The sequence below is a fragment of the Theropithecus gelada genome, chromosome 10, assembly GCF_003255815.1.
Source record: "Theropithecus gelada isolate Dixy chromosome 10, Tgel_1.0, whole genome shotgun sequence".
NCBI lineage: Eukaryota > Metazoa > Chordata > Mammalia > Primates > Cercopithecidae > Theropithecus > Theropithecus gelada.
In genome coordinates, this window is record NC_037678.1 from 89,944,614 (window position 1) to 89,966,145 (window position 21,532).

General features: G+C 43.4%; 1 protein-coding gene across 5 annotated transcripts in view; it reads left to right on the plus strand.

The window, feature by feature from the left end:
* Positions 1-518: 518 nt before the first annotated feature.
* SEC23B (Sec23 homolog B, coat complex II component) overlaps positions 519-21,532 on the plus strand; it is a 47,346-nt gene continuing 26,332 nt past the window's right edge. The window contains exons 1-11 of one of the 5 annotated variants that reach the window (XM_025398656.1): positions 519-694; positions 3,837-4,071; positions 5,218-5,275; positions 8,952-9,038; positions 10,810-11,046; positions 11,340-11,425; positions 12,205-12,349; positions 12,787-12,945; positions 14,170-14,285; positions 17,375-17,498; positions 19,365-19,445. In XM_025398656.1, the coding sequence (XP_025254441.1) occupies positions 3,851-4,071; positions 5,218-5,275; positions 8,952-9,038; positions 10,810-11,046; positions 11,340-11,425; positions 12,205-12,349; positions 12,787-12,945; positions 14,170-14,285; positions 17,375-17,498; positions 19,365-19,445 (1,314 nt within the window). In that variant the 5' untranslated portion in view covers positions 519-694; positions 3,837-3,850. Of the gene's footprint in view, positions 1,325-3,836; positions 4,072-5,217; positions 5,276-8,951; positions 9,039-10,809; positions 11,047-11,339; positions 11,426-12,204; positions 12,350-12,786; positions 12,946-14,169; positions 14,286-17,374; positions 17,499-19,364; positions 19,446-21,532 lie in introns of all 5 variants that reach the window. The other 4 variants (XM_025398654.1, XM_025398658.1, XM_025398655.1 and 1 more) reach the window with 4 other exon arrangements.

Genomic DNA, 21,532 nt, shown 5'->3' on the forward strand with positions numbered 1-21,532 from the left:
GGAGCTAAGTATTGGGCACACATGGACGCAAAGGTGACATTAATAGACGCCGGAGACTACTAGAGTGGCAAGGGAGGCTAGGAGGGGCTGAAAAAATTGAGTACTATGCTCAGTATCTGGGTGACCAGATCGTTCGAATTCGAAACCTCATAGCCAGGTAACAAATATGCAGTGTACCCCCTGAATCTAAAAGTTGGAATTATTTTTAAAAAGAAAGTTATGTTCTATGTAGTTATAAGCTTACTCTCTTAAAATGCTTGAATATTACAGTTCTCAATTATTCATCTCCATGTAGAAGAATGATAGGGACTCGCTGAGAGCGCCAAGACATTGCAGCAAGCGAGACAGGAGAGCTTGTAACGTGAAGCACCACCACACCGCTGTACCTCAAACTCAACTGGCCACAGAGGCTGACTCCCAAAACCAGCAAGTGCCTAAGCCCCGCCACGCACACCACCCGCCCCGCCCCTCCGCCCCGCCCCTTCCGCCCGCTGACGCCTTCTTCCGGCAGCCTTAGTTTCTTCTGGCAGCCTTAGTTTCTTCCAACCCGTGCAGCTCCCTGTTCCGCGAGCGTACGTCATCGTTCTCGCTTTCCGGTAGCTAAGGCGATCAGCGGGACTTCCCACTGAGACGGGCGGATGTTATATTGTATCAGGGCGAACCTCTGAGGAGCGCTGGCTGCGCTTAGGCCACGGTGCGGCAGGCGCCGGGGTTTTCTGAAACAGGAACGTTTAGGGGTGTGGAAACGTGTTCCGAGGAACTGTGGTTTTGAAGTGCGATACACACCTGTCTTGCCCTGTTCCAAGATGGTGACAGGGCTTCTCTGAGTCTCTCTCTTCCGCCAGTCCGTTGGAGAAGCGCTCTTTGATTGGCCAGTGGACAGCGGCGTGGCATGACGCGCTGGGGCGCTGGCCAATCGGTTGAGAGCTGAGCTGGACTTGGCGGTGGGAGCCGGGGCCTGGCTGTTGCAGCTGTGGGTGAAGACGGCTCTAGCTGGGTGAGCGGTTCCGGCCAGGTGAGCGCGGCGCCCAGGTGACGGAGGTCCGAGGGCACGGGTATGAGTTTCTGCCGGGGGCGAAGGTGGGCGGCTTCTGGGATGAGGCCTTTTCTTGACAGTTTGGGGTAGCGGGGGGAATCGATGATCCAGGAGTCCCCTGAGGGTGTCATCCCGCACCAGGCTGGCACCGATTTCTGGCTCCAGGTTCCCCAGAATTGCGGGGTGCGCACAGCTGGAAGGACCCAACCCCCGTTTTATAGTTGAGAAACTCAAGACTTAGACAAGTGAAACGACTTTTGCTTCATGACAGCTGGAACTGGAACCCAGGTCCTTGGACTCCCTTCAAGGATTAAACCTCATTTAATCTTGTATACACATGGTCACTGTGTCCTGAGAAGTTACGAGTTGGCGAGATAAGGGTGGTTCAGATTTTTTGGCGTATTCTCCTGTTATCTTTCCAGGCCTTTCATTCATTCACTAATTCATACTTTCAGTTATTTACCTCTTCAGATACCTTCCCCGTTGATACTTTGTTAAAAGCCGTGGACCCATCTCCCTAGAAGAAAGGCACATTCCCTCATGCGCATAACTTCAGAGGATTCGTGGATCTTCTGTAGTCCCCTTGGATTGTGTGTCCAGTGCTCAGAATCCAGACCCTAGAAGGGTGAGGGAAACAGGCAGTGAGAAAAGGAGGGAGCGGCAGGTCTTAGGCTGTACATACTTGGAAACCATTAGATGGAGCCAGTAGTTTCTTTTTTTCGCCGAGGCTGGAGTGCAGTGGCGCGATCTCGGCTCACTGCAACCTCTCTGCCTCCCGAGGTCAAGCAATCTTCCCTGCCGCAGCCTCCCGAGTAGCTGGGATTACAGGCGCCTGCCACCACGCCCAACTAATTTTTGTATTTTTAATAGAGACGGGGTTTTGCCTTGTTGGCCAGGCTGGTCTTGAATTCCAGACCTCAGGTGATCCACAGGCCTCGGTCTCCCAAAGTGCTGGGATTACAGGCATGAGCCACTGCGCCTGGCGGCCAGTACCTTTTAATAAAGAACGTTTTGAGAGAGAGACGGTTATTTAATGAAATCTGCTGACATGCTTGCTGAGAGTTGTGATATTAGAACTTGCTTTCATTCCGACTTTAGTTATCCCTTTGCTTCCCATGAAGCTCCAGAGTGCTGACACAGTGCTTCAGGTTCTTGCCGTTGCTAGAAATAGCAAATAGATTTCTTAGAGTTTCAGTTGGAGCAAACACTGGAATTCTTATGTTCTGGGCTCCATGTAGTAGACTAATTCATTTGCTTTTCTAGCCATGCAATGTTATTGCCTTGATCAAAATTATTTACATTTGGTACTTCCCAAAATAACAGAGATGGTTGTTATCCACATTGAAGGAAGTGGGTGCGAGAGGCCACTTTAATATGATAAACTCTTTGTTTTGCCGTTTTACTACTTTTCTTGAGGGGCTTGTTCCCTTGAGCCCCAATAGCTGAGTTGTGTGTTACCCTAGATTTTAGGATATGAACAGGATGTATAAACACTCAATGAAGTTGGAATCATCTGGGTTTGAGAGTTCAGCCTGTAAGACAGTTTTATTGACCACAGTCTTTTTTATTTTTATTTTTTTGAAACAGAGTCTGGCTCTGTTGCCCAGGCTGTGCAATGGCACCGTCTCGCCTCACTGCTACCTCCGCCTCCTGAATTCAGACAATTCTCCTGCCTCAGCCTCCCGAGTAGCTGGGACTGCAGGCACGTGCTACCACACCTGACTAATTTTTGTATTTTTAGTAGAGATGGGGCTTCACTGTGTTGGCCAGGCTGGTTTTGAACTCCTGACCTCGTGATCCACCCATCTTGGCCTCCCAAAGTGCTGTGATTATAGGCATGAGCTACGGCGCCTGGCCTTGACCACATCCTTTCAAGGCATGAACATAAGCAACCGTGGCGAGGAAAGAGGTTCTGGTGAGACTCAGCATAATAGTAATTTTGGTAATACCAAGTAGAAATAATTTAGCTCAAAACTGGTTCCCATTATGAACTAAACTTGAAGATTAGTATCCAGCTCTTTTCTCCAAAGTTAACCAAGTACGGAAGGGAACAAGCACTCCGCCCCGCTACCGAAAAAAAAAATCACTTGGAATGTAAAATTTAATAGAGAAGGAAAGGAAGGAGATTAGAGAGGAAGATAGCTGGGTGCTGAACAGGGTTCAAGACTTACCCTTGAGCGAGGGGCTAAAATTGGCTTCACTGATAGGATGTGTGATCTGTGAGGAGGTTTGAAGTCATAGTATTTAACTACATGTAGTTTGGAGATGATCAGGTGATTGTGAACCTCCCACTGATTGATTTTTAAGTGCTTGAGAGTTGAGAAAGGAGCAGTGGTCAGCAATAACTGTGTGGTTAACCAACTTTTGGGTATCAGAAGGAAACAAAATGCTGTCACTCTACAGCAACAGTTTCTTCCAGAGTATTTAAGAAACACTGTGTTAGATGGGCCAGGCACAGTGGCTCATGCCTGTAATCCCAGCACTTTGGAAGACTGAGGTGGGTGGATCACCTGAGGTCAGGAGTTTGAGACCAGCCTGGCCAACAGGGTGAATTCCCGCCTCCATTAAAAATACAAAAAAATTAGCTGGCCATGGTGGCACATGCCTGTAATCCCAGCTAATTGGGAGGCTGAGGCAGGAGAATTGGTTGAACCCGGGAGGTGGAGGCTGCAGTGAGCCAAGCTGGGATTAAAAAAAAAAAAGAAGCACTGTAATACTGTGTTACGTGGCCCATCTTCTTTTTTTGACATTTAGTTCAGAATTTCACATACCATTAAGGTTATTAACGTTTTATCTTCAGTTCCCTTTTAGACTATGGCGACATACCTGGAGTTCATCCAGCAGAATGAAGAACGGGACGGTGTGCGTTTTAGTTGGAATGTGTGGCCTTCCAGCCGGCTGGAGGCTACAAGAATGGTTGTACCCCTGGCTTGTCTCCTTACTCCTTTGAAAGAACGTCCAGACCTACCTCCTGTACAATATGAACCTGTGCTTTGCAGCAGGCCAACTTGTAAAGCTGTTCTCAACCCACTTTGGTATGGATTCTTTTGAAACTGGTAAAAATGATAAATACAATATATTATGACTTTTATGTGATGCTCATAAAAGTCATTAAATTTGGGCAAGTCATCAAATTTGTGATGAGCAGTAGTGAAACTCTTAATGATTCTTGTGGTGAGTAGTAAGTGGTGAATATTTGTAGACATCTCCCTGGCCTGATAATTCCAGATAAAATTGGAATCTTACAGGAATGAGGTAGAGGGAGAGGATTTGTAATTCACTTTTTTTTTTTTTTTTTTTTTTGCTGATAATCAGTTTGCTTTTGGCTTAACTGTAGACTTTATTGATTCCTCTTAATTTCCCAAAAGAATTCAAAAGCTTAGACTGTCTTGTCATGCTTCCCTGGTACAGTGATGCCATATGGCAGGGAGAAGTAGCAGGCAGAAGAAATTTTAGCTCTTAACAATTTGTTAAGTGTAATTTTTGTGTGTGTGTGCCTGATATAGTGACCTATTTCTTTTAAATGTGGACATTATTTGAAATGATTTTTAAACAGGTGGAGAGTGTCATAACATTTTTATATGAGGGAACATTTTTTACTTCATTCCCATTGCTTTTATTTAATGTGCCCATATATGAGTGCTGCTGCTGTGATGTAAAATCGTAGCCACTGGTTATTAATTTTCTCCATGTAGAAAGTAGGGGAAAAGTAACTGAAGCATTATCTTGAACCAGTTTGAGGAAGTGAAATGTGCTTGCCCAACTTTTCTTCAAGTGGTCTAAGTCAGGTTAAAATCTAGAAACATTTTCCTGTGTGTGAAATATGCTCTTAATGTTGGGATTTAGTAGTTTCACGTAGCTGGACAATAAAGATGTTAGAAAAAAATCATGAAGAGTATGTTAAGATAAAAGGCAAAAGGGAAATAACCTATAATTTATATAAATCATGACATTAAAAAAATTAGGAAATCGAGAAACAGAAAAAGAGATTTAGTGTTTCTTCACTGTGGCTATTTGATAGAATTCTAACTGCAGTGAACATTTTGCGTACTTGTACTTACTTACGCATACACATAGAAACATTTATTTGTGTGATTTACTGAACTTGAAATTTATAAATAAACGCTTTCTAACTTAAAAATAAAAGTGGTACCTACTAACAATATTTATCTTTCTCACAGTCAGGTTGATTATCGAGCAAAACTTTGGGCCTGTAATTTCTGTTTTCAAAGAAATCAGGTATGTGAATTATTTAACAAAATATGTTATATGTTTTATTTTAGTTGTATTATGAAAAAAGTTGTTAGGTTGAATTCATGTTTACACTGTCAGTGAGCAGTTTCTGCTAAACTCAGGGTGATAGCTTTTGGTAAGCACAATATTGAATTTGAACATTTGTGGTTTATTCTGTTGAATGGTTTTCTTGAGTGCTTGTCATTTGCTTGGGACTGGGGGCAGGGCGCTCATTGAATTCCCTTTTACACATTTTCTGTAGGCAGTGAATCTGTGACCCTAAGAAAGCACCTGTTGTTCATATTTCTCTTGACTTCAGTATATTCTAATTGGATAGTGTACATTACTAAATTTTCATTTTCTGATCTTTCTAACTTTTAGGGTCCAGGTATCAGTGCTGAGCTTCTTTTGATTTAAAAATTTTTAAAGTACCAAACTAGAAGGAGCTCACAAGTCACAGGAGAGACTTGTCCATAAAAATAACTGTGCGGCCAGGCGTGGTGGCTCATACCCGTAATCCCAGCATTTTGGGAGGCTGAGGTGGGTGGATCACGAAGTCAAGGGATCAAGATCATCTTGGCCAACATGGTGAAACTCCATCTCTACTAAAAATACAAAAATTAGGCCAGGCACGGTAGCTTATGCCTGTAATCCCAGCACTTTGGGAGGCCGAGGCAGGTAGATCACGAGGTCAGGAGATCGAGACCATCCCGGCCAACATGGTGAAACCCCCTCTCTACTAAAAATACAAAAATTAGCCTGGCATGGTGGGCGCCTATAGTCCAAGCTACTCGGGAGGCCGAGGCAGGAGAATCACTTGAACCTGGGAGGCAGAGGTTGCAGTGAGCTGAGATCTGCGCCACTGCACTCCAGCCTGGTGACAGAGTAAGACTCCATCTCAAAAAAAAAAAAAAAAGAAAGAAAATTAGCTGGGCGTGGTGGCGCATCCCTGTAATCCCAGCTGCTTGGGAGGCTGAGGCAGGAGAATTGCTTGAACCCAGAAGGTGGAGGTTGCAGTCAGCCGAGATTGCGCCACTGCACTCCAGCCTGGCGACAGGGTGAGACTCTGTCTCAAAAAAAGAAAAAAAAAAAAGTAACTGCCTGTAGTGGAAGTGTTCTAAGACTGGATTGTGGTAATTATTGCACAACTGTACATTTCCTAAAAATCTTTGACTTGTGCACTTAAAACGAGTGAAATTTTATGTAAACTCTACCTTAATAAAGTTGTTAGAAAAAAATTGTGTCTAGTGTAGTGTACACTGTTCTAACAGATCTTAAGCTCTTCACATGCATTTGTTCATATATTTGATCATCATTACAATTACTCATTCTCAGATGCAGCACTTAAGTCTAGTGATGAAGAGAACAGTGTGCAATTGATGACTGACTATAGGTTCAGAAACTATAAGCAAATGTCATTCAAAATGTATCTTCATGAGAGATTCAGAAGTATATACAAATCTTAGCCGGCTCACGCCTGTAATCTTAGCACTTTGGGAGGCCGAGGCGGGCGGATCACGAGGTCACGAGATCGAGACCATCCTGGCTAACATGGTGAAACCCCGTCTCTACTAAAAATACAAAAAATTAGCCGGGCGTAGTGGTGGGCACCTGTAGTCCCAACTACTTGGGAGGCTGAGGCAGGAGAATGGCGTGAACCCAAGAGGCAGAGCTTGCAGTGAGCCGAGATCGCGCCACTGCACTCCGGCCTGCTGACAGAGCGAGACTCCGTCTCAAAAAAAAAAAAAAAAAGAAGTTATACAAATCTGAAAAGCATATCTGCTCCCTATTACATTTGGGATTAATGTCTCTGTTTAGTATAATTTATTATAAAAATTCTAAGGCAGGGTAGCATAGTGGCTAAAGAGCCAGAGATTTGTAGCTAGACTGCCTGGGTTTGACTCTCAGATCTACCACTTACTTCCTGTGTAACTTTGGGTAAGTCACTTAACTGCCTGTGCCTTCATTTCCTTGTCTTTAAAATTAGGATGATAGTTCAGTATACCTATAGTCACTTCACGAGATTATTGTGAGAATTAAACTGAGTGAGTATAAAGGACTTAGAACAGTGCTTGACACATGGTTAAGTGCCATGTAAGTATTTGATATTATTATGCTTACCTGAGATCGTCACCTGCCAATTTACAAGTATGATCTGCAAATCTATGTGTCCTAAGTGGAAATAATCTTTTGTAACCTTCCTAGCTGGACAGCATGGGGGTTTTCTAGCTCTAAATGAATATAGAGCTGGAAGATGGAGGGATCAGAGTGATCTCGGTCTCCTTTGCTCCCTTCTGTGCAGCTGGCTGACTGGGTGGGTGAATAGGGCCTCTCCAGGTTGCTGGAAGGTGGCTGGTGTGTCTGTAGTCATTGATCGAGCTTTACCCTGCTGGGAGCTGCAGCCAGTGGGCAGTCATGGCCAGGATGGCGCTAGAGTCTTCTGCTGGCTCTGACTGAGATTCCTGCTGGGGCTCGCATGCCCAGTTGTACCCCTCTCTCCCAATCAGAGGCCCCTTAAAGCTGTCTGTCAGCTCCTCAGCAGCACTTACATTTGGTCACTCTGAGGTCACTGGCCTGGCATGATCATCTGCTCAACTTGGGGAGATGGACCTAAACTTGTGTTTTTAATGTAAAGCTAAAGACTATTTGGATTATAAACCAACCCACAAGCTGTGAATTTAAAACATTTGCGGAGAGTTTTAAAAACAAAAGAAAATGCCTGTGGCATTATGTTGACTGGATAAAACAAGTTCCACATTGTATATATGGGATGTTCTCAACTGTGCTTAAGTCTGGAAGGAAATATGCCAAGAGATTGACAGTAGCTGCCTCTAGGCGATAGGATTTTGGGAGGTTTCCTCCCTTGTGTGCTTCTATTTTCCTGGACTTGCCAATTTTTCTATATTGCATATGTATTACTTTATTGATAATAGCAAAAATAATAAACCTAAATAAAGTCTTTGGCTTTATTTAGACTATTGACTATTGGTGAAATAGGTGAAATCTCAACCTTTAATTTGCAGGGCAAAACTTAAGAAATGGTTTTCATTTGTGTGTTTTTGACTAGGCATGGTGGCTCATGCCTGTAATCCCAGCCCTTTGGGAGGCTGAGGCGAGAAAATCACTTGAAGCCAGGAGTTCAAGACCAGCTTGGGCAACATAAAGTGTGTTTTTAAACATTTGGAAGTTACAACAATGACTTAAAACTGCTCTAAAAAATATTTTTTTAAGAAGATAGAAAATGATATAAATATAAGGCAGAGTTAGAAGTTTTAAATGCTGATTTTTATATTTTTGTAACATGTCCTGTATTTTGTGCTTTCAGAATAAATATGTGGTCATTACCGTTTTTTTCTTCTTTTTTGAGACAGGGTCTCGCTCTCTTTCCTAGGCTGGAGTGCAGTAGCGCAATCATGACTCACTATAGCCTAAACCTCCTGGGCTCAAGTGATCTTCCCACCTCAGCCTTCCAAGTAGCTGGGACTACAGGCGCGAGCCACTGTGCCTAACTAATTATTTTATTTCTTGTATAGAGACAGGGTCTCACAGTGTTACCCAAGCTAGTCTCAAGCTCCTGGGCTCCAGTGTTCCCCTTGTCTTGGCATCATCATTTTTACACGTGGAAAATCAAAAGTGTAATATAGATATGCCAGCCCTAATAAAATTGTTTCCTTCTTTTCAGTTTCCTCCAGCTTATGGAGGCATATCTGAGGTGAATCAGCCTGCTGAATTGATGCCCCAATTTTCTACAATTGAGTACATGATACAGGTAATTTCTTTGTTGTGCATTTAATGAGCAATGTTAAATATTGAATTTCTCTTGAAATCCTTTGTCTACCATGTCTCTTACCTGGCCAAGGACTTAAAGCTGTGAGGATAGCAGGATCCTAACCTTTAGGTTTGATGTGTGTGCATTTACTGGCATTGTTTTCAAGTCCTGATATTATACCCCATCATCTAGTTGTTTAGCTTCAAAACCTTAGACTTATCCTTCACCTCTGTCTTTCATGTTCCATATCTAATTCACTGGAAAATCCCATTGACTCTATTAGAAATTTATCCAGAATCCACCCACTTCCCCCTCCCTATGACCAGCTGCCCTGGGCCAGTCACTGCTTCTTACTTGAATCTCCTAATTGTTCTCCCTAATGTTACCATTGCCTGTTTATACATTATTCTTCACCCAGCAGCCAGAGTAACTCTTTAAAAACAAATCATGTTACTTCTCTGTTCAGAAAACCTCAGTGGTGAAAATGGCTTTTCTTTACCCAGGGTAAAAGACAGTTTTCAAAGCCCTGCATGTTACCACTCCAACCCCAGTATCTGCTAGTGTCCTTGTTCAGCCCAGTGGGCCTCCTTGACTCTCCTCAAATGTGCTAACACTCCTGTTTGAGGACCTCTGCTCTAGCTTTTCCCTGAGGCTGGAGCTCTCCCCTGTATCTGTAGTGCTCCTTCCCTCTCCTCCCTCAGGCTTTGCTCAAACATTTTTTTCTTTTTTCTTTTTTCTTTTTCTTTTTTTTTTTTAAGAGTCTCGTGCTGTAGCCCAGGCTGGAGTGCAGTGGCATGATCTCAGCTCACTGCAACCTCCGCCTCCTGGGTTCAAGCAATTCTCCTGCCTCAGCCTCCCAAGTTGCTGGGATTACAAGGTGAACCCCACTATGCCTGGCTAATTTTTGTATTTTTAGTAGAGACGAGGTTTCACCATGTTGGCCAGGCTAGTCTTGAACTCCTGACCTCGTGATCTACCCACCTTGGCCTCCCAAAGTGCTGGGATTACAGGCATGAGCCACTGCACCTGGCCCTCTTTTTCTTTTTTTTATGATGGGGTCTTGCTCTGTTGCCCAGGCTGGTATGTAGTAGCGCAACCATAGTTTACTACAGCCTCAAATTGGGCTCAAGGGATCAAGGGATCCTCCTGCCTCCGCCTCCCGAGTAGCTGGAACCACAGGCATGTGCCATCATGCCCAACTAATTTTTAAATTTTTATACTTTTTGTTGTTGTTAGAGACGGGGTCTCGCCATGTTGCCAGGCTGGTCTTGAACTCCTGGGCTTAAGCAATCCTCCCATCTTAGCCTCCCAAAGTGCTGGCATTACAGGCATGAACCCAGCTCACATGCTACTTTCTAAATGAGTCTGCCCTGACTTCTCTGTTGAACAGTTGACTCTGCCCTCTGCCTCTCCTCCTGGTGTTTGCAGTCTCCCTTCACCTCTCCATTCCAGAAAGCTTGCTCCTTGAGGCAAGTAGAAGTCTTTGTTCTTTCTGTTCACTGTGTGTCCCAGGACCTGGAACAATGTCTGGCATGTAGGAAGTATTAAAAAATGTTGAGTAAGTTGTTGGATACAAATAGTTTTTATGTTTAGTTTGATTTAATAGAATCTAAGTCATTTAATGAGTTAATTAGAGCTTTGTGTAGATGTCCTTATCTCCTAAAACTAAATATAGATGAAGACTTACGATTTTCATACCTAATTTGCCTTAAAAAGTGCTGGTTAAGTCTATTTGTATATTGATCATTATACTGTTTTTCTTTGCCCAAAGCGAGGTGCTCAGTCCCCTCTGATCTTTCTCTATGTGGTTGACACATGCCTGGAGGAAGATGACCTTCAAGCACTCAAAGAGTCCCTGCAGATGTCCCTGAGTCTTCTTCCTCCAGATGCTCTGGTGGGTCTGATCACATTTGGAAGGATGGTGCAGGTTCATGAACTAAGCTGTGAAGGAATCTCCAAAAGTTATGTCTTCCGAGGGACCAAGGATTTAACTGCAAAACAAATACAGGTTTGTACTTTACTTTTACAGGAGCAGGAACAAGGACTTTTTTCTTTCCTTTTCTTTTTAAGGAGACTAGGGTCTCTTTAAAAGAGCCTGTAGCCCAGGCTGGAGTTCAGTGGTGTGATCATGGCTCACTGTAGCCTTGAATTCCTGGGCTCGAGCCATTGGCCCACCTCAGCCTCCTGAGTAGATGGGACTAGAGGCATGTGCCACCACACCCAATTGAGGACATTTCTTAAAAATTAGTCATTCACTTTTCGTGTCATTGGAAATGAATCTTTTTGGCCTTTTTTTTTAAGGATATGTTGGGCCTGACCAAGCCAGCCATGCCCATGCAGCAAGCACGACCTGTGCAACCACAGGAGCACCCTTTTGCTTCAACCAGGTGAGATCCTAACATGAAGTGTTACATGTACTATGATGCACAGGCAGATGATCCACGGAAGTAAGGAAAGAAAAATATTAGAACTTTTATTTTCTTATTATTAGAGAAAAAGATAAATGATTAAGCCTCATCAGTATTCAGTGTTTTATCAAAAAGGTTTTGAGACCACTGTGCTCAATTGCTGTGCTTAGACATTCCACATCTGATGTCCTTTTTGATGCTTAAGTAAAACTGGAAAAACTGAAAAGGCTTCTTTCATGTGTCCTCAAACATACTTAAGACCGGGTATTCACTTCACTCAGCCCATTGAGCGCCTGGGGCTGCCCTAGACTGGGCTAGCAAGCTCGATAAAATGCATCGCCCGACATGCTGAAGACAACCTCTTACTCTCAAGGCTTAAGAGAAGCACAGATTAGAATGATGAGGAATGATGACAATTGTCCACGTAAATGGACCTCACATAGACTGAACTTGTGTTAGGCACGTCCTTAGGATTTCTTTGCTGCCTAAAAATTAATTAAACTGAATTGCTTCTTTTCAAGACAATTTTTTTTCCATGCAACATATTTAAATTGCTAAGTATTGGGCTTTATATCCCTCAATAAAACTGCTTTAAATTGTTTTGTGTTAGTAGAGAGATAGCTTTGAAGAAAAAAAATTACCAGTCGTTTACTACTCTGAATGATTATCTTGGAGAGCAATAATTGTGTGGCATCTAGTGTTGAAGACCATAGTACTTTATTCAATCTGGGTTGATGTGTCTGTTCAAAATCTTGCAGATTTCTGCAGCCTGTTCACAAGATTGATATGAACCTCACTGATCTTCTTGGGGAGCTACAGAGGGACCCATGGCCAGTAACTCAGGGGAAGAGACCTTTGCGATCCACTGGCGTTGCTTTGTCCATTGCTGTTGGCTTGTTGGAGGTAATTTGGAATTTACCAGGACCTCTCAAATCATACAAACTTGTTCTCGGAAAATATATTTGTTGACTTTGTTTGAAAATCACTTGTGATCTAAGTCAACCATGTGTGTTAATGTATCAGAAAGCATTTCAGGCATCATTATCATTCACGTTGAGGGAGCCCCTCAACATTTTGAAAATGCCAAAAGTTTTCATGAAAAACTGAGAATTAGAGCAATGGGGAGCACTCACAGCGAGTTAATAAAAGTGTGCAAACCCATCAGGTTGGAAGAAGGTAAGTGCTGCTTTTCTGCATTATCATCTGTATTATTCTGCAGTATCACCATTTTTTAGAACAGCTGGAGAGAACGCATCTTCGGAGTATTTCTATTGGGAAATTGAAACCATACACAGAGGTGGGGCTGTATACTTCTAACATGCTGCCATTCGCTATTTTAGGGCACTTTTCCAAACACGGGAGCCAGAATCATGCTGTTTACTGGAGGTCCCCCTACCCAAGGGCCTGGCATGGTGGTTGGAGATGAATTAAAGATTCCTATTCGTTCTTGGCATGATATTGAGAAAGATAATGCACGATTCATGAAAAAGGCAACCAAGGTAGGTGCTCTTGGGTACGGGCTGTAATTCTGAAAGCCCATTGTCAGGTTTGGGCTGCTCTGGAGTGACAGCTACTTTGCTGTCATGTGTCATAGTCAGCAAGACGCTGTTTCAGAGACAGTTTTCCGATCCTAGCTGCTATTAAATTATTGCTCCTACTTTCAGACCTTAATTGGAGTGAGTTACCTTAAAACTACTCAAAGGGTTTTGAGATTGAAAACTATATTTTTATTTTATTCAGATATTTTTGAAAATGATTTCCAGGCTGGGCCTGGTGGCTCACAGCTGTAATCCCAGCACTTTGGAAGGAGGGGGTGGATCACTTCAGGTCAGGAGTTCAAGACCAGCCTAACCAACATGGTGAAACCCTGTCTCTACTAAAAATTCAAAAATTAAACCAGGCGTGGTGGCTCATGCCTGTAGTCCCAGCACTTTGGGATGCCAAGGCAGGCGGATCACTTGAGGTCAGGAGTTTGAGACCAGTCTTGCCAACATGGCGAAACCCCCGTCTGTACTAAAAATACAAAAATTAGCTGGGTGTGGTGGCATGTGCCTGTAATTTCAGCTACTTGGGAGGCAGAGGTTGCAGTGAGCTGAGATCGCGCCACTGCACTCCAGCCTGGGTGATGGAGTGAGACTCTGTCTCAAAAAATAAATAAAAATAAAATTACGAGGCCGGGCGCGGTGGCTCACGCCTGTAATCCCAACACTTTGGGAGGCCGAGGCAGGCGGATCACAAGGTCAGGAGATCAAGACCACGGTGAAACCCCGTCTCTACTGAAAATACAAAAAATTGGCCGGGCGCGGTGGCGGGCACCTGTAGTCCCAGCTATTCAGGAAGCTGAGGCAGGAGAATAGTGTGAACCCGGGAGGCAGAGCTTGCAGTGAGCCAAGATTGCACCACTGCACTCCAGCCTGGGCGACAGAGCGAGACTCCGTCTCAAAAAATAAATAAATAAATAAAATTACGAAAATTTGCTGGGGATGGTGGCGCATGCTTTTAATCCCAGCTACTTGGGCGGCTGAGGCAGGAGGATCACTTGTACCCGTGAGGTGGAGATCGCACCACTGCACTCCAGCCTGGGCAACAGAGAGAGACTATCACAAAAAGAGAAAAGAAAATGATTTACATATTTTTATATTTGATTACCTCCTTTGGTGTATTCAGGTATACCTTGGGAATAATGTCAGTGTTTCCTAATGATAGCTTTCCTCTCTTCACAGCACTATGAGATGCTTGCTAATCGAACAGCTGCAAATGGTCACTGCATTGATATTTATGCTTGTGCCCTTGATCAAACTGGACTTTTGGAGATGAAATGTTGTGCAAATCTTACTGGGTATGTTGACAGCAAAAACCTGGGCAGAGTGAGAGTGTTATTTTAAGGAAAGAGAAATTAGTGATGGAGCCATAGGAATGGGCATGGCCAACTTGGAGAAGCTTTCAGGTAGCTCTGGGCTGTGGTTTCAGTGACTGGGGAGGGCTCCTTGGAGAAGGAAGCAGTGATTAGTAGGAGGGCTTAAGGGTTCACTACAAACAAGTCATTTCAGAGTAACTTCATTTCTTCCTTAGAGTTGTTAACACTTTTACAGAGACCAAGCCAGGAAAGCAAGCAGTATGGACTATCTGGCCTTCATCAGGGCACTTCTTTTTGAGAAGTGGGGAAAACAGGGTCTGAATGCTGCAGCAACTAGGAGAAACTTGACCTGGCTAAGTGGCCATACTTTGTGGCTAATTCCAAGTGCACTCAACCTAGAGGCTGTACTGACACAGAGCCTAATTCAGTATTATATTCACAGGCCAGAGTGTGGAGCAGTAGTTCTCAACATGTGGTGGTGTCCAGACCTGCAGCCTTAGGGGCTCCTGGGAACTGATTGGAATTGTATATTTGTAGGCCTTACCCAGACCTCCTGAATCCGAAACCCCAGGAATACAGCTCTCCAGGAGATTCTGGGGCACATGAAAGTGTAGGAGCCACTGATGAGCACTGGTCTGAAGCTGGCTACCTATTGTTATCTTCAGGGAAGCTTTAAAAACTACTCTTTCTTTAGGTCTTGTCCTCAGAGATGCTGATTTAGTTAGCATGAGGTGTAGCCTGGGCATCAGCATTTTGAAAGTTTCTCCCATGATTCTAACGTAGAGCCGAGTTTGAGAACCATGCAGCATCTTGAGCCTCACTCTAGACCTGAATCAGAACCTGCATTTGAACAGTATCCCAGGTGATTTGCATGCACAGAAGTTTGAGAAGCATCATAGAGCTGTGGAATGGGCCTGAGATTCTGCCTTTCTAACAAGCTCCCTGGTGATGCTGCTGGTCCCCAGTGAGTAAAGGGAATAGAAGGTAGAACCAGAATCAGCTGAAGTTGTCCTAGAGCACAGCAGATGAGTTAGGTGATAGAATTAGGGTCCCAAATGATACTGATATAGCTATCTCAGTAATCCACATTTAATAGTATGAACTCCTACCAGGGCCTTCCAGGAGTTCTGACTCAGAATGTCCATAGAAAAGCTTTAGTGTATTTGTGAACACCCTTAGATTGTGTACTAGAGTTTGTGTGAACTTTTTCTGTGAAGAATTACCATCTGGTGCACACATGTGTTAGTACAGCTCAAGGTGAGCCAACAGTGTGGGATGACTTACAGCAAAGGCAAGGTGATCTTAGGCTGTGCTATAGGAGATTATCTTCAGGGAAGACCATATTCTTGGTTTCTTTGGTGCTGGTCACACCTTATCCAAATATATTGTTTTCTTTTCTGAGCATTGCAATTTGAAGGGGCGATAGGAGATGAACTGGAGATGTTTGAAGAAGAGCAGTGGTGGAGAGTCCTGGAAACTGTCACGTGAGGAATGATTGAAGGAGCTAGAAAAGATTAAGCTGAAGACATGTGGGGTGTGAGAACTGTATTCAACAGTTGAGGGACTTTCCTGTGAAGGAATATGATTTGTTCTGTATGTGACCAAAGGGTAGAACTAGAACCAAACCAGTGGGTGGAAGCTGCTGGCAAATGAAATTTCACTCAATATCAAGAAGGGCCTTAACAGAGCTGTTCAAACACAGAATGGACAGCTCGGGGAGGAAGCTCCCGATGCTGGAGGAGTTCAAGCCTAGTCTGGATGTAACTTGGCAGGTATTTTGTAGAGGGGTTGGTTGAGAGTTAATATTAGAATTGTGTGAATGTCACAGAAAACCCAAAATAAGTTTATTTCTCTGGAGGTGGGCAGCCCGGGGCTAGTATGTTGCTTTCATCGTCATTAGGGGCTGAGGCTCCTACTCAGCTGCTCTGCCGCATTCATATGCCATCGGTGGCTCAAGACAGTTGCTGGAGCTCTAGCCATTTACAGCAGCAGGAAGGAGGAAAGGTCAGAGAAGGATTGCTCTTCCTGGAGGAACACACTCTACACGTAAAGGACACAGTAACAGGCAGAACTCACACGCCAACAGAGGCACATGGCCACAGGCAAGGCAGGCTGGAAAATGTCATTGTTCCAGGAAACTAAGGAAGAGGTAGATATTTGGTGCCAAATAGCTGACTCCTCACTAGATGGTTCAGATGCTCTGCGATGGCCGGGCCAGATGATCTTTCTTGTGTTCTTCTAGATTCTGAGATCTTGTTTTATGAATGACGTTTGGAGGCATAACTTGCATCAAGCTGTGCTTCTCTGTCCAAATGCATGAAATGCTGACATTTCACACAATGTTTTCCTCTAACTCCAGTAAGGGATTAGTGTTAATACTCATGAGTTGGAAAAAATAATTCTTGTAAGTCAAGAATTCAGTGTTTTGAGGCAGTAAATTAACCTGAAAAGGATTTCCCACAGGCCTGGGTATTTTCCCATACCAAAGAACTGTGAGAGGAATTAGACTTGTTCTTATTCTGTTTAATGCTTTAGAAGTAGTTTCTTTCCTAAGTGTGAATTGAACATGCTGTTTTTTATTTTTTTAATTTATTTTATTATTTACTTATTTATTATTATTATTATTATTATTATTATTATTATTATTATTATTATTATTTTTGAGAAGCAGTCTTGCTCTGTCACCCAGGCTGGAGTGCAGTGGTGCGATCTTGGCTCACTACAACCTCTGCCTCCTGGGTTCAAGTGATTCTCCTGCCTCAGCCTCCTGAGTAGCTGGGATTATGGCTACTAATTTTTGTGTTTTTAGTAGAGATGGGGTTTCACGATGTTGTCTAGGCTGGTCTTGAATTCCTGATTGCAAGTGATCTGCCCTCCTCAGCCTCCCAAAGTGCTGGGATTACAGGCGTGTGCCACTGTGCCCGGCCTGTTTTTTATATTTAAATTAATCAGTAGCACGTTTGCGGACCTGGTTTCTTTTTTTCTTTAAATTGTTTTTGTAAATACTGAGGGAGCATCTGAATAGCTTTCAATCTTCCTAATATTCACTTGATTGTTTTCTTCTTACCTAGAGGCTACATGGTAATGGGAGATTCTTTCAACACTTCTCTCTTCAAGCAGACATTCCAAAGAATCTTTACTAAAGATTTTAATGGAGATTTCCGAATGGCATTTGGTGCTACTTTGGACGTAAAGGTACAGTAGACTTTTTTTTTTTTTTTTTTTGATGTAGACTCACTATACTGCCCAGGCTAGTCTCAAACTCCTGGCTTCAGGCAATTTTCCCACCTCAGTGTCCCAAAGTGCTGGAATTACAGGCATGAGCTACTGTACCTGGCCATACTTTTAAAACTTCAATGGAATTATAGTGTTCTTACATTTTCAATCAATATCCAGACTTCTGGCAACCCCCACCTGCTGGACACGGGTGTGTAAAAGCCAATTAAGAGGATCTCAACCAAATGGCTGTTACAAAGCATGTTATTCACTTTATCACTTTTCTTCTTGAGTAAGACCTCTATATTTATTTATGTTCTAAGTAACGAGCTGCCTGGTTCCCCTGCAGGCTCTGCTCCACCCTGCTTCAAGGCAGTAGGAGATAGAATAGGAAGTAGGGTGGGTGTTATGAGCAGCACTGTGGCCTGAGGACAGGGGCAGCCGCACAGTGGTCTGCATCCACCCAGCCATCAGCATGGCTCACTGCATTGCACAGAGCCGTGGTTGTGTTTAATGCCTTCCTGAAGAATAGCCAGAGTGCCCTAAAATAGACAGCATTGGGCCGGGCACAGTGGCTCATGCCTGTAATCACAGCACTTTGGGAGGCTGAGGCGGGCGGATCACCTGAGGTTGGGAGTTTGAGACCAGTCTGACCAAAAGGGAGAAACCCCGTCTCTACTAAAAATACAAAACTAGTCGGCGTGGTGGTGCGTGCCTGTAGTCCCAGCTACTTGGGAGGCTGAGGCAGGAGAATTGCTGTTATGCAGGAGGCAGAGATTACGGTGAGCCAAGATCGTGCCATTGCACTCCAACCTGGGCAACAAGAGTGAAACTTTTTCTCAGAAAAAAAAAAAAGACAGCATAGCGAGGTTTTTTTTTCCCCATGTAGGGACTCCTGGCCCTGATACAGCTGATTCTAAGTCATTGAGAAAACATTAGAAGAGGGTGTTAGGCCTCATGTCGGTGGCTCATGTCTGTAATCCCAGCACTTTGGGAGGCCAAGGTGGGGTGACTGCATGAGCTCTGGAATTACAGACCAGCCTGGGCAACATAGCAAGACCCTGTCTCTGTAAATGATAAAAAAAAAAAAATTAACCACGTGCAGTGGTGCACACCTGTGGTTCCAGCTACTCAGGAGGCTGAGGCGGGAAAATCACGTATGCCCAGGAGTTTGAGGCTACAGCGAGCTATGATTGTGCCACTGCACTCAGTGTGGGCAACAGAGTCGCAAGTTGGTGGGCAGGTAGGGGGCCACCATTAGAAGATATAATTGGAATTATTACTTGGAGAATTAGAGATAATTATTAAATCATCTAGGTTAAACGTTAAACCATAATCTTAAATGTTTAAGGGTTTTCTTTTAAAGATGGACTTTTGAAATGAATTCACATTTTTAAAATCTAGGTATGTTGACCTTGTCATTATATTGGAGTTCATGAATTAAGTATTTTTAAAGCAACACAAAATAGTATGTTCTCTGATTAGGAATACGCAAATAATTATCGATATACATGAATGTGAATATATTCATACAAGGAATTGGAAAAGAATGTAGTATTGTTAGAATTGTTATCTACATGTACAGTAATTTCAAAGTTTAAAATGTAAGTTGTGAGAGTTGAAAATGCTCCTGTTTCACGTGTTTCTAAGGGCGGATTTTATTAAAGTTCTAATCTCAGTGGCTGCGGAGAAATTTGTAGGTCTAAGTAGTTATGATCCATGTGGGGTTTTCTCTTGGCAGAATAGTAGTGTTATATTTTTCCTCTAAGCTTTCATTGTGGCCAAGATGAGAGCAGAGTGGATTGAAGTGATCTTTAACTTTACACTGTCATGTATTTGTTATAGACCTCTCGGGAACTGAAGATTGCAGGAGCCATTGGTCCATGCGTATCTCTGAATGTGAAAGGACCGTGTGTGTCGGAAAATGTAAGGAAAACAACTCCGTCACCCTCACCTCCTGCCCTGGATTTAACCCGTCAGAAGTGTCAGAGCATGATGATCTCACATGTGTCACCTGTCGGATGTGTCTGCAGTGACAGAAGGGCTAACCCTCACTGATGACTTTACTCGGAGAGGTGGTGTTACTCCATCTGTTCGTCTAAAGGGTTAGAGAGAAGGAAACTGAGGCTCAGAAAGGTTCAGTATCTTGCTCAGGGTCAGAACTGACATGAAGGAGCTAGAGCCCAAGTGTCCGTGACTCCACTGCCTGTGGTCATTGTGCCGAAGCCATGCCATGCTGTTCAGCACAAGGCAAACATTCAGCACAGTCCCTCCAGAGTAAGCCTATTGCTCGTTGCCCTTAGAGGTGATACCTTTGTCTCACTCAGCTAATAACAAGCCTTTTACAACAGAGACCACCATGAGTTGGTGTGGAAGTGGGTGACACTGCTGTGTGTGCAGACGTCTGTTTTCTCTTGTAATAGATTTTGAGAACAGTTTAATTATCTTTTGGGATGAGCGGCTTTGCTTATTGTCCACTTCCTCTGATTATACTTTACTTGCTAGGAGGGAAACCATTTGGTTTGGCAAGGCCTCTCTAGGGTGGTCCTGGGCTGGGGTTACACAGTCATGTTCTTCCCTCACTGTCATCGTCAGTGGGAGGGTAGACCAGAGAACCAGATGTGGATCCAGGGTGCAGGTTTACACCCTACACCTGGCCTGAGCAAAGGACTTATTTGCTGTGTGATTCAGTATCCTTACGTGGCAAATGGGGATAATAACAGTGCCTGCTCTACAGCATTGTTAGGAGGTTTAAGTGAGTTGGTTCAGGTGAAGCAGTTCGTGCCTGGCACACTGGAAGTGTGGGTCTTCTTTCATGTTGTCAGCAACAGACGTTCCTGAGTGACCACATAGATTCAACTTTTGTTGAGCTTGGCAGAGGCAAGGCGATTTGAGAGCATATTCCTGTAGTCTTCTGAGTGAGGCAGATTGCTGCCCTAAAGCCCATCTGATGAGTCATTCGTTACTCCCAGAGTACTAAGGGGCTTGTACCCCTATTTCCTGGCAAGGCTTTGGAAGACTGCCTTGTTATAAAATATTTTTCATGGACTTAAAATCTGCCTGCTGAAGACTTCCTGAAATAGTTTAAGAAGGCATTTTTATGAATTAGTACAAGCTAATTAATTTTTCTAGTAGAATTCAGCCATGAAAGTTTTGTTTGGGGAATGAGGATGCAGAGAATAGGAAAATACAATTTTCAGACATACTGAGAAGTTTGAAGAAGAGTATGATGAATTTCTGTATACCTACCATTTAGTCATTGATTGTTAACATTTTGCCATAATTGCTGTATTGTCTTGTTTGCCACATTTGCTTTATCTGATTGTCATTTATTTGCCACATTTGACTTATCAACTTTTTTTTTGCTGACCTTTGAAAATAATTTGCAGATATCATGACAGTCCTTAAGCACTTCAGTATGCATCTTCTAAAAACAAGGATGTTCTCCTACCACGATGTCATTATCAAACTTAAGAAAATAATAATTTCCTAATATCTAATTCATATTTTTCCCTAATTTCCCCCCAGATGCCCTTTGTAGCTGTTTTTCCCCCAACCGGCATTGCATTTGATACTATAGCCTTTGTAAAGTGAGAGTTATGGTTAAAGGTGTGTTCAGATTCAGGTGAAGCCTTTTTGCCAAACATTCTTCCTGGGCAGTGTGTACTTCATGCTGTGTCACCTCCAGAGGCACTATGTCTGCTGTCCCATGTTAGATGTGCTGAGTTAGATCGCACGGTGATGGTGGTGACTGCCCCACTGCCTTTCTAGTGCAAGGGAAGACTTTCCCCTTTGCCATGAGCGGGCAGTCTTTTGAATGAGAGTGTGTAGCACAATATGAAAATCTTGTTTGCCAACAGCCTAATGGTTTTTAGCATCCATTGATCTTCACGCAAATCAGTTTATTTCTTTGAGGGTTATAAAATGGTCGTTTCCTAATTGTCTTTATTGTTTCTCCAATAAAGGCATCTAAAGAGCAAATGTTTAAGTAAGGAATTTGTGTATCAGTAAGA